Source organism: Anser anser (assembly GCF_964211835.1).
Source record: "Anser anser genome assembly, chromosome: 3".
In the NCBI taxonomy this organism is placed as follows: domain Eukaryota; kingdom Metazoa; phylum Chordata; class Aves; order Anseriformes; family Anatidae; genus Anser; species Anser anser.
Genome location: NC_139722.1, coordinates 66,637,253 through 66,656,709, shown reverse-complemented (window position 1 = coordinate 66,656,709; position 19,457 = coordinate 66,637,253). Strand labels below are relative to the sequence as shown.

Sequence of the window (19,457 nt, the reverse complement as noted above, 5' to 3'; positions counted from 1 at the left end):
TAGACAGCTGTGGGTAAACTGGGGGTGTCTTTGAACAAGGCCATAGAAATGAGCCTGTCTGTTCTGGATGGATATTTCAGTAAGCAAATATCTTCCCTTTGCCTTATTTGAATAATACCCCTTTTCTGTCTGCTCCCTTTCAAACATGCTTCACGTTTACCATGCACACCTACGTATTACTCTTTATTCCCATGTTCTGTGTGGACATTCAAATAACATTAAAACCACTGGTTCATTGAAATACTTTTTATTGTTGTTAGTCATTTTTGTATTGACTGAATTTTTTGTTGGTAATATTGCTGGCAGTGGGCCATGTCTGCCTGGCTGGAGGCCAGTTTAAGCTCAGCAGGATGAGCCCTATTGTTCAGCAGACTTGGATTTTGTTAAACTCTCTAACAGAAATATGTGTCAGGAGATTTGCAGCTATAAATTGGATCATGTCGGTGAGGTTGGGAACTCGCTCAGTACAAAATTGTACATTCCGCCATGCCTGTTGCTAAATATGTTTATGCATCTTTCCTCCGTGGGTTTCCAAAGCAAAAAATGAAGAAAAAAAAATGAAAAAAGCTGAACCTGTTGAGCTATGTTTTTAACTTATACAGCTGGTACTTTCTTTGATGTTAAGTGGTTTAAAAATGCAGCAAGGCTTGGTTTTGTGCATTGCAATGTTAAAAGCAAGTCTATTTTCCCTTTCTTCTCTGTGTGTTACAGGCAGTCAGATGCCACCGCAGCCTCCTGGCAGCCAGTCAGAATCCAGCTCCCACCCTGCTTTGAGCCAGTCACCAATGCCACAGGACCGAGGTTTGTTAGGTGTTTGGGTCTTTTTTATAGTTGGTGCCGAGTTCAGTCTTCATTTTAAGTTGCACATTAGTAATGTGAGATTTCCTGGTATTTTATTTTTCCTTTTCCCAGAGAAAATAATGACGATCCTTATTTTAAAAGGCTCTGGGGGTTTCCTTCTCTGGGGAAAGAGCAATTGAATAGCAGGTTTTACCAAAACATAACTGGAAACAAGGTCTTTTTAAAATACGGTGAATACCCAGAGTATAAAAGTAGTTTTCTGTAAATGATTGATTTATGTCCCAGAAAATTCAACTTTTTGTTGTCTGTCTTGGAATGGAGATCTATAGAAAGTACTATAGAAATTTTAGTAGCTGCAAGCACTGTAGTTTTGATACTGTTCTTAGAATTCTCGTCTCTGATGTCTTTGCACGGACACGATAGCTAGTGCTCTAGCCAGTTCTAGAAATAAAAATATCTTTAAATATAAAGGGAAATGAACTATTTAGGTCAAATAGTTCGAAGATTTGGAAATTCTACAAGGAAAAACCTTTCAGGCAGCAGCACTGTTCTAAAACATTGCTTCCTAGCAAGCGCTCACCAAAATAAATGGAGAAATATTTTTTCTTAACGTTACTGTTTGTAAACGTTAAGCCCTTTTCCTTTTGCCTCCTTCCTCCCTAGCTCACAAAAAAAAGAATTATTACAGCCTTCTCACAAGGCCATATGATCAACTGCTGTAAACCGGGCATCCTGTCCATGCAGTGGTTAACATGTGCCAGCAACAAGCTTGCAAAACAGACACATGATAACTGTGATAAACATGGAGTTATTTATGAAATGCCCCTCCTAAAATGTCTTGCTACCAGAAATATTCCAAGTAGCACCATATGGGGATACCATAAATACTAGAAGTTTTCTCACAGTGAAACAAGTTGAACTCACAGAATGACAAATTTCTGGGACAGCATCCAGGAGAAATGAAGAGGATTCACAAAGAGGAGGAAAGAGTCCTAATTTTTGCTATTTTTCTGTGTTGGATGTCACCTCCTCCAGGAATGCTGATTAATGAGAACATTAAATAGAAAATTCCACATTCAACTCATTTATTTTATTTCCTTTGCAGGTCATTCTTCATACATAGTTAGTGCAGGGACTTACTTTCCCTTAAAATGTGTTTTAGAGTAACGTACGTGCTTGGTGAAGAAGAGTGGCCTCATTACCCGATACAAAAGTGTTATGTTTTGTAGGACAGAATGTCACAAGACAGTGGGAGTGCATCAGGTTGAGGCTTTGAAGACCCAAGCATCTCCGAAAGATGTGTGCGTTTCTTGGCATGATTGGGTCTTGGCACTAAATGTGGCACTGCTCAGTAATAAGTGTTTCTGCAGTGCGTGTTCCTCACTTGGCTTTGGGGGATGAGTTAGGTGGATCTGACGGAGCTGTACAGTTTGGTTGAACCTTTTGACTGTTCTTACAGAACAAAACCGGGTGTCAGTGTATGGTCAGGGGAGACAGAGAGGCATGCAGAAGTAAAATTAAGAAGACAGCTACTAAAACTGGGAAGTCAAACAAGTATATAACAGCAAGGAAAATAAAATTTACAGGTTGATGTAGTGTTGTTCTTCATCTATGGGGGGAATAATTGTGGGCATGTTCTTAGAGGAAATGTGTTTGGGAATGTTAACACAATTTTTTCACATTTCATATGTAGAATCTGGTGCAATATGCATGATCCTTGTGACCCATCCTGTACAAGAAGTTCATTTGTTTCATGCAGAAGATATGAAATTTGTAACTAGCTAGGTCATATTGATTTTGCAGAACGTGTTCCCCAAAGCTTCTCTAAAGTCTGCGCTATACGTGCATAAACATGCGTGCATTCCCTTTTGCGCCCTGTCATTGATTAGAGGCTCCTTTGAAATGGAAAACTTCACCTTTTAAAAAGGCTGTTACATTAGTTGATTCCTTTGCTTGCTTGAACTGGTTTCCACTGAACTTGAAGACAGGAAAGAGGGGGAGTAATGGGGACTCAAAGGGAAGGTGCTTGTCATTTACTGATAAAAACCTGAGCAGAAAATCGTTGCTGCTAAGGACACCTGATCCATAGGCATCTGTTACAGTAATTTAAACTCATGGCTTACTGATGCACTTTCTACCAAAAAAAAAAAAAGGAAAAAAATGAAAACAAAAAGCCTAGAGACCCTTCATAGGATAAGGTAAAGTTATTTGTTTTAGTACTTTGTATAACATTTCTTTCCTTATTTAGAGAGATAATTGAATGAACAACAGGCTGCTAACAGTTTCCTGAAGAGAATCCCTTGCTCTCAATGCTTGGAATAAAAAAATGTTATCTATCAGATATTGTAAAATTTGATTATCAGGTGGAGTCTGAACTGTAGCACTTCTGGATGCTAAACCACTACCTTGAACCATTAAGTTTACACATCTTTATTATTGAAGTGTTTGATTATATTTTATCCTACTTTACGTCGTTACTCAGCACCCAGCTGGGACTTCTTATGTTTGCCTGCCTAAGGCTATACATCCCTGTCATACAGTGCAGTATGAAGCAATGAGCATATGAAAAGCACGTGAAAATGAACATATGAGCACGTGAAAATGTAGTCGTGGCTGTTGAAGCTAGTCATTGAAACTTACTGCTGGGAGGGATCCATGTTTTGCTCTTTGTTTCTCATATAGCTACTCCAGGTTTTTCTTTACTGTGACCAAAAGGAGATTTTTTATTTTTTGTATTTATAAATTTTAGTTACGTCAGCCTCTAGAAGTAGGGAAGCAGCAATACCTCAGCTGTGGTACCCATTTGGCGAATACTTGAAGTACAGGGACTTAGGTTCCCTATTCTCAACTGTACCAACCTACCTGATCTGTTGAAGTTTTGGAAGCTGCACTTTGAGGATGTGCTCAGTAGCCAAAACTGCTCCGTGGGCCAGAAAGTGTCTGTATGGATGAAATAGAAACCAGCATATCCAAATTAACCCCCTGAGCTAGTTTCCTGAAGTGTGAAAAGGAAGTCTTCTATCCTGGCCTTTAGTTTATACTCCCACTCTTACTTTTGCAACCTAAGGGAGATGTCCATTAGGAGATGTGTGTATGGATATTCACGTATGTAAACACTAATAGGAGAGAACGTGTCACAATAATGCTGAAACAGACACTTTCACTCTGGGAGAAATGAATGGTTCCTTACCTAATTTTGAAAAAGCGTAGAAAACATACCAATTTTAAGTAATATTTTTCATGCTTTTCAAGTTGGGTATCCACACGTCCAGTTTCAATCTCGTATTAAAATAGTGAATTGGGAGCTCCTGAAAACCATTGAATTTAATGGAAACAGTTAATGACTTCGTGTTATTACTCCAGCAAGCACCCTCATAATGGGGATACTTACAGAAGCCTTATTTATTAGTGCAAATGTATATGGGTCAGAATTAATTTTTAAAAAATCTTTAATTGTTTTCCCCTTATAATTTTCACAGCGGTATGTAGTTAAATATTCATGATAATGCTGATGATATGCTAAAGGTCTGAAATAGATCTGGAGCCTCAAAATCAACACAGGTTATTTAACCCTTTTCATCTAATGCACCATTGGGGACTTGCTCAGTGAAATCCCAGAGCACTGGAATAATTAGAAGATAGTAATGAGGATTTAATTAGTCCTTGAGATATGCTGAAATAGGACCACTGAGAACTTTTCTGTTTGGACATGGATTGCAAGCAGAATTGATGGCGTTGCAGCTGCTGTGATGTGCTGGAAAATGTATTCTGTAGCTGGAGGCAGTTTCATGGCACCATTCTGTGCCTGTCAGATCTGTGTGGAAAGTGCCCGGAGTAAGCACCTCCAAAATTGTTGAATAGTAGCCTTCCTCTTCTCTATCACCTTCTCCCAGTACCTTTTCTTTTTTCTATTTTTTCTTTTTCCTTTTTTTCTTTTTCTTTTTTTTTTTCTTTTTGTCATCCTTTCCATTCTGGCTGTTTATTTCTTTCTGCTGTTGACACGATCTAGCTGTTGAGGATTGTTGTACAGTTATATGCTCTGTGAAAACATACCACAAACAGGGACAAGGAGTAAGAACAGGCTTGTGGGAGTACAGGTGTTATACTAAGCAAAATTGGGATCTTTTTGACACAAGTGCTTGTAAGCTTTATCTTCAGATCTAGACCTTATTTAGCGTTATATCTTCACAGAAGTGATATTTATCAGTAGCTGCAATATAGTAAATTTAAATAGCTTTTTTGGCAGCCAAGATGTTATCCAGCAAGAGGTAGTAACAGATGGGATGTGATCAGGCATTTTGATGTTCTCTTTGTGCTTCCCTATAAACACTAAGTAGCAACTGAATTTCTCTAACTACAATTTCCTAATTTGCACATTAGATTTCATACAGGTATTTTTATCCCTTTGAACTGTTTTGTGGGCATGCTTATTTGTACACGGTCATCACATAAATTCCACTGTCATACATCTAGCAAAATATAAATGTTTTTTCCTGCATTGACGACACAGAATACCAATCTGGTATTTTGCTCCTACGATTTCTGATCAGATTTATGGTTTAATACTGACATTTGATGGTAGAGATTCTTTTCCCTGAAATCTATTTTCTTCTTAAAAAAAAAAAAAAAAGAAACTAGAAGGAAGAAAATAGATCAAAGAATTCTTATTGCAACAAAAAAGATACTATAGTTTGCTTTTAGATCTTAAAAAGACTTTTTCCCTGTGAATACATTTTTTGCTCTCATTTGGGGATTTGGGATCTATTCAGAGCACTGAGGAGCTACAGAATAAAATGATTCTTGTCATTAAAATTCTTCTGCTTGCCATGTTAACGATGACACCACTTAAGGTTAAATCAGACTTGGTAATAAGTTTACTTGATGTAGACTGAAGTGTTTCAGGCTCTTAAGGAAAGATGCTTGAGACATGCACTGAGTGCAAAGCCACAGGTATGTTTGAGTGCCTCTTCTGCACATAGTATTCTCCAAGTGGGTCAGTACAGAGGAGCTAAGCTCCAGCTGGTATACAGGAACACCATGCCAGGCTGGGAGAAAAATCTTCAAGCCCACAAAACCGGGGTTAGATGAATTGTGCCCTCAACAGCCAGAAAACTGCTTCGTGTAAGGAGAAAAAGTAGGCTGTAGTTGAAGATGTCACATGTCTTTTGAGGGAATTATTCCATTACAAGGTTAGCCGTGTAAAACATCTCTTTCATCACAAGTGATGTGACAGACCATATCAGCACTCCCATCCCCACTTCTTCTGAAGGATGCGCAGGAACATACAGAGTTGATCTGTATGTTAAGGCAGGGCCATGCATGGAGCCACGCACTGAACTTCTCGTTGACTCAAAAAGTTACGTTAGTTTCTCACTTCAGTAAGCATTAAATTTATCAGCAGTCTTCAAAAGCATCAGTCCATCTTTTTTTTTAACTGTTTTTTTTAATTGATTGAAAATTTATTTTTTTTAAATTGACTGAAAAAGTCCTGATGCTTTAACTTAGATATAAAAAAGTAATTTAATCTTCCTTTCATTTGAAATGTGTTGGTCTGATGAGCAGGGCTGTTGTTTGTTGCTTTTTTAATGTAAACACACTTCTTTGCTGTTTTTGTTGCAGTAGCATCCCAAGGCCCCATTTTTGTACCCGTTGTAGTGTACTGCATCATACACCGACGTAAGCTTTTGCTGTGCAATGTGCGTGCCTTACAATGATGAATCAAGATCTTTGGGATCACAGGTTACTGGTTCTCACACAGAGCTGCGGGAGAGAAGAGTTTTGTGCCTGTTTTTCTGTCATGCGTTGAAGGAAGGCTTGCTCTTCTGGCTTGGAACGTATTTGGAATGATACTGCTGTGCCAAACCAGGTTAATTCTTAAAGGAATCAGTCGCCATCTCAGGATGTTGGCTGCAGGCTGTACTTGGATTTCAGACATATACCAGCCAGAGTCAGCTTTAGGTTGATCTGATTAGTTGTGGTGTGCACTAAATATGCAGCAGTGCCGGCTATCTGCAAGAGGACAGGGTACGATTTGCATGTGATAAGGCACTCTGGGAGAGGGCAAACCTGCAGAAGTAGGATTTGAAGTAGATAATAATATCTGTACATTCAAAACCTGGAGTCAGGTCTCCCAAGTAAATTCTGTATACTAGCAGCTGGTCATTGCTTTCTTCTTGCTGACGTTAAATCTTGTTATACTTGGGGATGAATCTTTATTTCATTTTTTAAACTAAATTGGGGATTCTCTTTTTGAGATTAGGGAGTAGAATTGAATTATTCTGAGAGAGTTTATATAGTTGCCAGCACAGAGACTTCTCAATAGAAAAGTTTCCACTGACTTCATTAGACAGACTTCAGATTCCCTGCCCCTGGGCTCAGGGAGTGAAGTAAGCCACAAGCCGCCATCGATGAAGAACTTGACAAAGCATCACTCGATGTTCCTGCCGCCAGGCTCACTGCAAAGCTGTGAGCACCGTCCTGGTCCCTGGGACAGCCTCCCATCATGGCCTATAAAACTCCGAGCCACCTGTGCTCTGCCTGCGTAACGGCATCATTGCTTCAAGGACGCCCTGCTCCCTCGGCACCTGGGTTAACCTTTTTATGAAGCTTCTCTAAAAATAAAGAACTTCGGATCTAAGGTCCTTTATGTCTTTTTAAGTTCATATGTAGGGCAGTGAGCTGAAATCTATATAATAATGTGTGTATTAATAGCTAACACTAGATAGTTCTTTTCATCCCAAAGGATCCCAAAAGGCTGCAGAATAAACACTCGTCAGGGAACAGCTGCAAATCAAGGAAGGGAAGAATCAGTCAAATCATAACTCATGGTAAAATAAGACCGAGACGAAGACATTTGGGACTGAGGACAACATGCTGATTTTGTATTTTCGAAAAATACTGTTATTTATTTTACGTGCATACAAGACAGAAATGAGACACCGTATGTATTTTAGTCGTGTCCACAAAATCCATATATATCTCACGGTATTCAATATATTTACTTCATGAAAATGAAGATCTGAGTTGAGCCATGGAACCTTTGAACAGAAGTCTCTGGGGAGGTTAAATTTTTCAAACCTGAAATTTAGACCATTAAGCCTGCAGGCCTTGCACATTACACATTGAAAAATGCTGTTCCTTCTTTGCTCTCCTCCGTGATTTTCATAAGTATGCATGTTATTAGGGAAACTTAGACAAATGTTGATTGTATAAAGCAGGCAGGCTCCTCAGGTTTTTCACATTGCTGCTCAGATTAATTCCAGCAGCCCAAGCTACCCAGTGAAATCGAGGATTTGCTTCAGCTGGGGAGGTGTGAGGGGGGTTTGCTTTCGTACTGCAATTCACCATTACCCTGATTTTCCAAGCGCTGTAGTAAAAGCATCGTGCATAAGGCATGTTACAGTAACAAATTATGTGTAAGACAGTGGATGAGCAATGAGTTTTTGCTCTGTCTGTTTATCAACATCTCCGCAAATGTCTTTCCTTCTCTGAACTTAAAATTTACATCAGAGAGCATTAGGCAAGGTTTGCATTAGGAAAAGGTTAGATATTTCTTCTCCAGCTACCATATGGGTAATCTGTCTGATCCTTCCCCAGATTCTAATTTATCAGTGATAGATTGTATGAATTTCAAGGCTAGGCAGTAGCTGAGGGAGGTTTAGGGGTGGGAAAATTTTAAACATTATTGCATGCTATACATAGACAGGGTTTTGTAATATCAGAGAGAGGGAAGCAGGGGAGATTCAGCCAGTTAACCTAATAGCACAGCTGGTAAAACACCAGGGGGTCTGGGTTAAAACCTTAGCTAGGTCATTAGTTTCCATCTTCCCCAAAGCTATTCACATAGTGAAGAGAAGCAGTCAGACAAATACACAGTGAAGAGTCTGTAAGATACATAATGAAGCATAATAAGAAAATACTTTAAAAATAAATAAAACCAATCCAGTGCTTTTTCTTAAATAGAACATTGATCTTTTTGTGAAAAGGAAGAAATACCTCAGTGATCTTTGCAGGAAGCACCAATTTTGCTAAAGTGATGTTTTCCAAAACTGCTATTTTATGTACGCAAAGAAACATCGTTGAATGGGTGTGAAGAAATGTGGCAGTCATTCTGCAGACATTAGCTGATGCCAACGTGAAAATGGATTGTCCAGGTACAAAAGAGAAACCATGTTGCTGTTACTCTGGCCCAGAGAACTTTGCATGTTTTTAGTAGCACCCTGTGCACTTGGAGAAGAAGGAAAAGCTTTATGTTTCGTGAAGAAATTGCCCAATGTAGAAATTATTTTTTTTTTTGCAGTTAATGGGGAAACAACAAAGAAAAAACTTTTTTTTTGGTGTTTTTTTTCTTTTTTTTTCTTTTTTTTTGTAAAATAGACTGTGATTGGAGAAAGAAGTGAGGAATATATATATTTTTTTAGCTTTTATAAAAGTAAAAAATGTATATATCGAGAAGATTATTAGCCTTCTTTAAAGACTAAAGAATAAGCCTCTTAATTTCTCCAGTGTCAGTGGTCTCAGAGCATTCTTTTATGCTGCTACCCTTCAGTTGTACGAGTTGCTTCTCAGCAGAAGTGTTCACTCGGTAGCAGGGATATTAGCAGAGCTCTAGTGTAGTCACTGCCTCTGTATTACCCGTGTCATTGTTGCTGCTTGGGACACATCTAACAGGCTCATACCAAAGCCATCCAAAGATATTTTATTGGCGCAGTGCTGTAACTTAGCTGTGCTAAATATGGATCAGAATCTTGTTTGCCATCTGTTTGTGAAGGTGTTTTATTGGATTTTTTTTTTTTTACCAGCCTATTAACTGGACAGAAACATTGAGAATTAGTATTTACATCATCTAAATGAGGTTTACACTCCAGAAGCTGATCTATTTGGGCTCACCAAGCCATCACCTTGTTGTATGCATTACTAAGCTGTATGTTCCATGCATGACAAATACAGGTTTTGTATATACTGTCACCAGTCCAGCTGGGCATATTTTCATAAGGCTATCCTCAAGAAAATGAGAATAAGAGCTGAGAAAAGTACATCACCTGTAATGTGAAGAAATCTTGTGACTCTGGAGGCCAGTTCTCTTATGCCACCTACATGGTTTCACTGGATTTACTTGGGCTGCATTCTGGTAGATGGGTCAGACCTTCCCCAGGTTATTCATTACTGTTATTTGTTTAGTCTTGTATAAAATTTCTGTCATCTTAGATTTTTTTTTTCCCAATATCTAAGTATCCCTCACTGTGACCTTTTTAATGAGCCATTCACGTGTTGACCACGCTGTTAGAAGGCGTTCATTGTGGTACCACCACCCGTCTGTGCAGACAACCTGGTTTCATACTTAGGGTCCTGGTATCTCGGGTTCATGCAACAGTAACAAACTCTTTCAATTACTGAAACTCTCTGTTAGTGTTTGATTTTGTTCTGCTGGGTGGTTTCCTCGGGGTGCTCTGAGGTGATGACTGTGGGCTAGGCAAAAACCCCGATAATGGTTCACCAGTCCAAAGACCTCCTCAGCTGAGGTGCCACCTGAGACTTGCCATCGGAGATGTGCAAGCCAGGGAGAGTTGCAGACTAGCTGTGATATTCCTGAGCATCCTTCCACGGTAACAGCTTGCCAAATTTTATTACGTTAAGTGCACGGAATATTCTTTCTTGTTCATTTAGCTCTATCCTGCTACTTCTCATCCAGTGTTGTTTACCTATGGACAAGCTGCATTTGGAATTAGCCGCTCTAGATCCGTCTCAATTCTGTTGTGTTCTGGAAATCCTGGGACAGTGAATACAGCCCAGATGGCTGTCTGAGGAAGGAATGTCTGCCAGGAACTGTGTCACAAGTGTGCAAACATTTGCTCTTTTTTCTCGGGGGTACCGGTCAATGCCGTGTTAACACACTAAGCATTGGTAGTTTGTGTGATTTCCCCCCTACACCTCCTGCAAGTTTTTCCTTTATCGGTAGCGAAAACCAACTCTCTTTTCACATTTAATTCTTTTGAGCTGACTTCTAAGTAGAAAATTTCGTGTTATTTTTCTGTAGTTATTTGATGTTTAGAAAATGTATCCAACATGTTTCTGCTTTTCTCACTTTTCTCTGCTTTTCTTTTTTCCAGAGTAATAAGTGGGCCTAGCCCCTTCCTTAACATCTGCTCTCAAACAAGAGGAACTTTCCTTTGCCCAATTCAGAGGAGTTCCTGGGTTGTTTTGGTCCCATGCTCTTCCACTAGCCATACCTTCCTAAAAAGAGCAATAAGCAATAGCCTGATGTATTTTTTTTTTTCTCACATAAGTTCTTTTTTTGTGAAGTACCATGGCAAGTTGTATCTTACCTTATTTTTTATTTATCACATTTGTAATTTAATGATGATCTGCTATTGCTGTAAACTCCAAAGTTTTCCTGAGCTTAAAATGAATAAGTGTTGTGTGTGTTTTCAGTTTTAAGTCGTTCATGAAAATCAATGAACTACTCCTGGCTAAATCAAAAGACCTCTCATTGACTGGGGGTTAAGTGTGTGCCAGTAGAGAGTTACTGTCTATCAGCAGATATACAATAACTTGTTACTTTGCAATCACTTCCTTTGCATTTTAGATCCTGCTTTCCTGGAAGGGCTTTTTCATATTCAAGCCAAGACTTTAAAAGATCAGAAGAATCCATTTCAGACTTCACAGCAACACCCAGCACGTTCTATAGAGTTTTTTTGTGGTTAATACTAAAGAGATAGTATTCAGCAGATGATTTTGTATTGGTCATTGTACAAATGTAATTAAGAGAGCCTTAGCGCATAATTTCTTGAAAGTCTAGTAACTCACTGTTGTTAATCTCTTTTATGTATACGTATGCATAAGGGAAAAAGAAGATTTTAGATGTTTTACAAAAGCACCATATATGATATTAGCTATATGATGTGTGCTAAAAGGTGTTAGTAATATATAGGACATTGGGAAGTTCATTTTTGTCTTTTTCCTCCTCAAAGGAGAAGAAACACTTATCTCACAAATATCATAAGCTTTATCTATTGTGTATTACATCTCTGCATTTTGCCAAAAAGGAAGAAGATAAGTATGCTGCTGAGTGACCGTTTTGAAACATTGTATATATGTTCTATCAGAACTTACAAACACATTATCATTAATAATAGTGAGCTAATTGTTAATAGTATGCTACTGTTTCATTTGTAACTGGAAAAAAAAAAAAGCAAAGATGGCTTTACAACTTCAATTGGGTTCTAATAAAAAGATCATTCTTTAGGTGTATGAATATAGTATAAAAATAGCTAGAATATGAGAGTACTTCTGGAAGGCTCAATATATTCAGCTACTCCTGAAATAGCTTAGTTTGCTGAATTCCACTCAAGTGTTTTCTTGGTAAGTAATCTCTTGTAGTGATGGCAAGTAAAGCATCATCTGTACCTCTTTTATCACTAACATAAGGGGAAGGGAGTAGGGTTTGCTCACTGATGAGCATGTTGCCGTTGCAATTTTTAAAGCCTTAACTCCTGGCTGTTTCCTATCAATTTCTTTAAAAAACAATGACAAGAAAAAAACACCCTGTTGTCATAGAGGTTGACATGTCAGATGCAGTCTGGCTGTTTAATCATTCCACCGCCTTTACTCCAGTGCATTTCTAATGTAATCCTACTTCCCTTCTTTACAAAAGCAAACTTTATCTTAGATCTAATTTTCTGGAAAGAAAATTTATTTCTGTTTGTATCGGTTATAAAATGAAGTTGAACACTAGGGAAAATGTGTGTAAATAAAGAAAAATGAATGTATGCCAGCTGCTCCCTTTCATTTCTGATCAGATTTCTAGAATTGATGTTGTTTTCTCTTTCTGATGCAAGCATGTTAACATTTTGACCAGGAACCCTTTTTCTCTCTCAGACCTCTGAGCTTTCTGCAGATACTTGAAGCGCTTCAGACATGTGCACTGATCTCTGAAGATTTAGTGTGCTCTCACTGATAGATGAGGATAGAGTCATCTTTGTTCTAAGGGAATTCAGATCACATTATGGACCTGGTCTACCTTCTCCATGTCATATCTGTAACTGAAATAACTCCTCTACTCTCTGGGGAGAGGTTGGAGCAGATCCTATTTTAAGGCCGTGTTTCAACATAACATACAGACAGTAATATGGCACAGATACTCTTCCTGCATTTCAGGCTTCCTTTTTTGTTAATTCTCCACCTGTCCATGCTCAAGAGAAGATGGCAAAGCCAACCTCATCTGAGCACAGTCTCACACCCTCTGGGATGATGACACTGGTGCTTCACGTCAACAGCAGTTAAGGAGTCTGTTCTGTTTGTGTTAATCCAAGCCCCAGAGCTTACCTGCTCCACCTCTGTTGCAGCATCTGTATAAACTGAAGTCAGAGCATGGGCCTGGGTAGTGTCACACAGTTATCTCTGCTGTGTAATTACCGGCATGGCATGCTTTTGGCCCATGCCTGTGAGTGCTTCCTGAGCCACAGCCCACGGCAGAGATGAGCCAGAACAAGGACTGCATACAAGAGGCACGTGGATAGTACTGCTAGGACCGAGTGGGGAGGTTTAGCCAAATGGACACAAGCATCCCACACCGCTCTCTAGGCCAGGGAATGCCCCTGATGTGTTTTATTTATGACTGTGCACATAGCCTGGCAGTCCACTCCACAGCATCGGAAACAGATGAGAAGAATTTTCCTGAAGAAGAGGTCATCAGGGTGGAAACATTTATTCCATTTATTACTCCAGTCCCTTCAGGAGCTGTTCTGACAACAGCAGAGCTGGCTAAAACTGATGTCCATGTTCTCCACTAGACTCAACGACCAGCAGTTCCTCAGCATCTCCACTGGAAATCACTGCAACCCATGCAAGCTATAGCTTGTCAGTGTGTCATCCATCCTTGTGGTGTTAAGAAAAGTATGGCCTGTGATAACATAACTGGGCTGAAAACCCTCTATCACTAACACAGTGTTTGCAAAGTTATCTATCATAGATTAAAAGGCCCATGGTGAACAGAAAACACTCACTTCTTACTAGATACAGGACTGAGTTTACTATCTTTATAATAAAAAACTTAGTGCGACCAGTACAAAATTTTTCATTTAAATGGATCCCGTGAGTGTGATATATATATGGTGTATGTGTCTGGAATGTGAGCATTTATTTCCTACAGACATACGATTGTATTAGGTTTTTAAATTAGTTATAGTACTGTCAGAAGCAGACATAGGCTTTATAATAAGATTTGTGTGAAAGTGGAACTATTTTAAAAAAAGAGGGGTCTGTTTCAAAATCAAGCTAAAGGGAGAAGTTCATATGAGCTTTTCTTTGCAGAAGTGTAGAGAAGCGTGAAGTGCCAATATTTACTAGTTCCCAAGCCTCCATTTCTCCTTCAGTTACTTGGCTTGCCCTCTCCCAGTGAGCACGGTTGGGCTTCCTTCAGAGCAGGTGCCGAGCTCTGACTTCACAGTTCACGTGTGATCAAATCAGGTGTCTGAGGTCAGGAAAACTCTGTGCATATCCTACCCAAAGTTACGGTTGTTAGAGTTTAAGTATGTTGTGAGTTGAACTATTCATAGTACAAAAGAACTGGGCACCAGTTGGAGCAAGGCCATCTTAGTGCTCATTTCTTTCCCTACAACTTGTGGCATTGAGCTTATTGTCTCTTTGATGGTGTTTTGGTGGCTGGAGAAACATGTTAATGGAAGAAAAGTCTGTGGAGGACTCAAAAACTATATGCTATATATTTTGTTTGGACTCAAAGCGTAATTTCTGGTAAAGTACACACCACTTTCCATTTGTACAACTTCGAGATACTGTCCCGTTCTGTAAAGCACCTTGTCTTGGGTTTGCAAACAGGCATGCGACGTGGAGAAAGCCAGGAAGGTCGTTCAACTGGTGTCACATCAGTAGCAGCAGTGTTAGGACAACAAGCTTACCCCTTTCCCTTTGGGACGAGCTCATCGGAGCTGTGGTCTTCTCCCTGAGGGGAGACCTTTGAGCTGCCTGCAGTCCCCAGGGGCGGCGGAGGCAGCTCGCCAGTCAGAGGAGCTGTAGTACCTTGACGTTTTCAGGTGCTAGTTTGATCACACATCTGCATGTAGCTCAAAAAATAAGGTTTTTTTTATTCTGCTTTTTCTAATCCTCCTTTCAGCAGCATCCAGTCATCCACTGACTGTCAGGGCGTTCGTTCTTACCTCTCTCCCGTCCCTTCGCTGATGGAAGGAAAGGCCCAGCCAATGCTGACAGGCCGGGTGTCTCCCTTGGCTTTCAACTTCAGACCTCCGCGCACACGCGCCACTAAAAGCGCTGGAGGGGAGAGGAAACAGGCGCCTTCCACAAACACTGTTTCAGCCCTCTGCTATGGCAAAGCAGGGGTGCCTGGACAAGCTTCAGGGCAGGCCAGAATGCAGATTTGCTCGTGCACGTTTTCTTGCCTCACAGCAATGTGTGGTGTCTCACGCTTCCCTGGGCAAGGCGAGCCGTCAGGAGGCCTTTCGTGGAGCTGGTTGCAGCAGAGCAAATACTGTGCCTCTGCATACCCCTGTTTTGCCCCACAGAAATACGAAGATGAAATTTAATATGCAAACAGAACAGGAAAGAACACGGATTTCCTCAAGAAATAGGAAAATAACTTGCTGTCTCATCAGTACGTCCTCTTCAACGCTGAAAGCAGCACTAAAACTTATCAGGGTGAAATACTACAAAACCAACATCCCTTCATAGATGGTTCATGGGCAGGATTGCAGGATTTCTCCCATTTTACGAAAACTAAGAAGAATAAACAGAAAAACCTTCTTCTACCTCTCGTTTACTAGGCTTGGTTCTGTTCCTTTATATGAAGTTTGCAGATTTTATAGCATTTTACTAGGTATTTGCTGCAGCTTTTGAACCTTAAATTAAATTGGGATTCGTTAATACATTTATGAAAGGAGAAGGAAGAGAGAATGCAGTACAGACATGCTGGTGACAGACTGGAAGAAGGACCTAGAGCATAGATATAAGCCAAAGTGACCTTTTTTCTGGCTGGTTTGGCTGGTCTTCACGTAAAGGGAGATTTTAGCTTCTGAGGATGTGTGGGCAATAGGAATCTTTACAGTGGACTTTTGTAGGCTGAAGGTATGCATTTTAGTAGCAAACTGTATTTTTGGAAGTTATGATATTCCTATCATCAGTCAGGCAAATTCACTACTATTTATTAGTTAATGCAGACATCTGCCTTTTTATTTTTTCTTCTAGAGATCGTTCTAGTTTTAAAATCAGCAGCCATTTGTAACTAAGCAGGACTCCCCTGTCTTTCTTTTACAACTAAAAGCCTGTGAAGCTTGTATACAAGTTTTGGTTACTGAGACAGCTTTGCTGATTTTGAGGTGCATTTATTTTTGTTGTATGAACAATACTGGTTTTCTGGATATTTTTAGTCTGAAAATAACTAAGGAGTTTTGTTTGTTTTTTGTTTGTTTCTGGAATGTCAAGGATTTCTTAAATAAAGAACAGTCACATTAATATTAAATTTTACTTTGGTGCTTTTTTCCATTTAGGTTTTATGGCAGGCATACAGAGGAACCCCCAAATGTCACAGTATGGACCTCAACAAACTGGACCTTCCATGTCACCACACCCCTCACCTGGAGGCCAAGTGCATCCTGGAATTGGTAGCTTTCAGCAGAGTAATTCAAGTGGTACTTATGGGCCTCAGATGAGCCAGTATGGACCACAAGGTAAAATCCTTGCTGCTAATACTTATCATATTTTCATATACATATATATGTTTGTAAAAAAAAAAAAAAGAGAGAGATGTATATAAGAAGACAGATAGGTGTGTGACTTAATAAAAATATAAATAAATAAATAAATTAAATCCACATACAAACAAAACCCCCATGCCCCGTCCTTTAAAAAAAAAAGGTCATTCAGAGATGGAGGTACACCTTGTGGAAGAAACTGTTTCTGTTATTAGCACCTTTGTATAAAAATAGTGATGATAAACTGAGCAAGGAAGTGATGAATCTGTTGCATTGCCAGGGCTATTGTTTAGGAGGCCTAGCATGTCATGTCTGCGATGAAACTGAGTTTGACCACGCATGGAATAAGGGTCCGAACGCCAATCCCAAAATAGGACTTCTTTTCTTAGATGGAATCCCACGGCCAATCTGAGATAGTGCAGTGACTGCGAGGGTTAAAGTCTTCTAACGAGCATAATAATACAGTGGCTACTGTGGGAATATAATATTGAGCTCTAATGCATACGGTTTGTGAATTTTAACTAACCCTTCAGACTGAGAGAGACAGTTCCTTTTATTTTGCTTGTTTGACAAAATTGTTGAAGGACTAAAACAAAAACAGAAGAAACAATTTCTGCCCCTGGATGTTCAATGTATGCAACCTTGAACTTGTCTGTTGTTTTGCCTTTAATGGATAACCCCTATAAAGTATGCATCTGTTTAGAGGTTTAATGAACTTCAAGTCAAGCTGCAGAATATATAAGGGGAAGTATTTTCTTTAAAGGTACATCAAGAACCTCTCCTATTTCAGCAATTTCTACTATTTCTTTCTTATTAAAAATCGTTAAAAAGGATTGGAACCAGAAATGGGAAATTCCATAAGGGCCCAGTGGCTTGCCCATGCTAGCAAGGATGGTTATTTCGGTCTCCAGGGTTTCTGAGAACTAGTTCTGTTGTTTGAAGGGCATCTTGCTGCCCTATGCAATTTTCCTTTTTTTTTCATCTCTGGGTTGCATTTGTTTTAGTCTTCTGAGCACAGGGCTACAAGCCAAACTCTTCTACTTTCTAATTTTGGCTCTGCCTTTTACTCCATCTTTCAACTTAGGCAAGTAGATTCATTTCTCTGCTTTGCTTTCCTTAACTGTAAAATGGGGCTAGTAATGCCTTATAGCCATGTGTGAAGATTAATTACCCAACTCCAGTTGACTGGTGCTTTCCTTTTATTTGGAAAGCGTTTTGTGGCCATAAAATGCTGTCCAAGTGCTTATTTTTATCTGCACAGAGAGCAACTAGCTTAACTGGTAAAAATCCAGTGGATTTATGATGTGCTATCCTGACTTCCAGCTGTACGGCTGCTGCTGAGATTCCGAACCATGGGAATAGTGGGTGTCAAGTGCAGTAAAACATTAGCCATCCACACTGATTGAGTGGAAAGGTTTTTGTACTAAATCAATGCATTTAAGTAACACGCCGAATACTACTTTCTTTTTTGCTTGAGTTCAGCAGTTCTTTTCCTCTCGCTGTAGATGAAAGTGCCTATGTAATGATTTTATGGGTCGTGGTCAGGAAGAAACAGCTATTAAAAAGTGAACTTGAGGGGCAGGAAGAAAATGAGCATCATTGTCATTAACAGGCCGTTTCAGAGGGGTCTGGTGAATAGTGTGATGGATGAAAAGCATGTTCTTCTGCCAGCTCTCAGAGAGTACTAGTGATCCTGTGCACTGGTCATCATAAAATTAGGGCCCTGCAGGCTTTAAGCTCTACAGGTAACAAATAGAGCAGAAGAATACTGCGTTTTCACTGGGTGAATGTGACCCTTAATAAAATACTGGGATGAATATGATGATATTTCAGTCATGTACTTACCTGGATTTGAGATTTTAATAGCATTTTTTATTTTTAATGAAAGTAATCTGTAATTACATCTCTTAACATACCCTCTTACAAAGCACAATTATATGCCGGTGTTGATGAATTTATAATACTGTATCCCCATTTACTTTTTATTGCCAAAATAACAAATATATTAAAAATCACCTGGGTTGCAGACTAGTTCTTAAATTATTAAACTACAGTAATTCTCAAGGATTTTGTTTGCTTTTCTCATTTTACTCACATAGGCCTTCCTCCAGAATATTGTTAAGCATTGGCTGAGTTGGATAGGTCTACTTGTATTTTTATATATGTGTCAAAGCATTTTGTGACATTAAGCTTAAATGTTGAGTTTAATCATAGTCTAAATATTGTATTTTGCTATGTGTTCAGTCCTGGAAACTAACGCTTAAGTCTGCTGTCTTTCTCTGCAATGGAATTGCTCGCTGTGGTGAAGACTACACCAGTAAGTTTGAGTTGGAAGAATTAACCCACAGTTCAGAAGAGCAGAATGATCCATCAGATGCATATAGTTGATTTATTTGTTCTCCGTGTGTTTACATGACATTTAGATCTATAAAAAGAGTAAAACATATTTGCCCAGGAAGCAATTCTGGACTGGAGACCTAGCCCAATGCTGTGAAAGCATTTCCCACAAAAATAAAAAATGGCTTTGGCTGCACACTTCTATATGTCTGTGATATAAAACAGGAGCATAGAGTACAGAACAGTAGTTTAATTTTTGGTTAACTCCCAGCAGTTTTCTGTCCCCAAGAATAAAAAGAAGCAAAGTGAGAATCGGAGCTGAAAGCAACAGCCTTTCGGTTTTGTATTTGGGCAACATCTAGCTTGTGAGCTAATGAAGCTCTGGACTATGACCCGAGTATCAAACTGCTGTCACAGCAAAATGTCCTTTAAATGCACTCGGGAGAGCAGTCAGATACTACAGTCAGTTGGATCTTTTAAAACCAGGGCAGAAAAAAACTTACTGCGGATCCGTAAAAGCTGTCGGAAATGCATCCCATCTCCCTACCTTTTCCTGCTGAATTCAGCAGTAACACTGTTCTGTTTGGGTATAACAAA

At 39.4% G+C, this 19,457-nt stretch overlaps 1 protein-coding gene across 6 annotated transcripts in view; it reads left to right on the top strand.

Annotated features, from left to right (window-relative positions):
- Positions 1-19,457, top strand: part of ARID1B (AT-rich interaction domain 1B) — a 327,483-nt gene that overhangs the window by 242,743 nt on the left and 65,283 nt on the right. For all 6 annotated transcript variants that reach the window (XM_083829046.1, XM_083829044.1, XM_083829042.1 and 3 more), the window contains 2 exons: positions 712-801; positions 16,320-16,499. In XM_083829046.1, the coding sequence (XP_083685172.1) occupies positions 712-801; positions 16,320-16,499 (270 nt within the window). The remainder of the gene's footprint in view (positions 1-711; positions 802-16,319; positions 16,500-19,457) is intronic.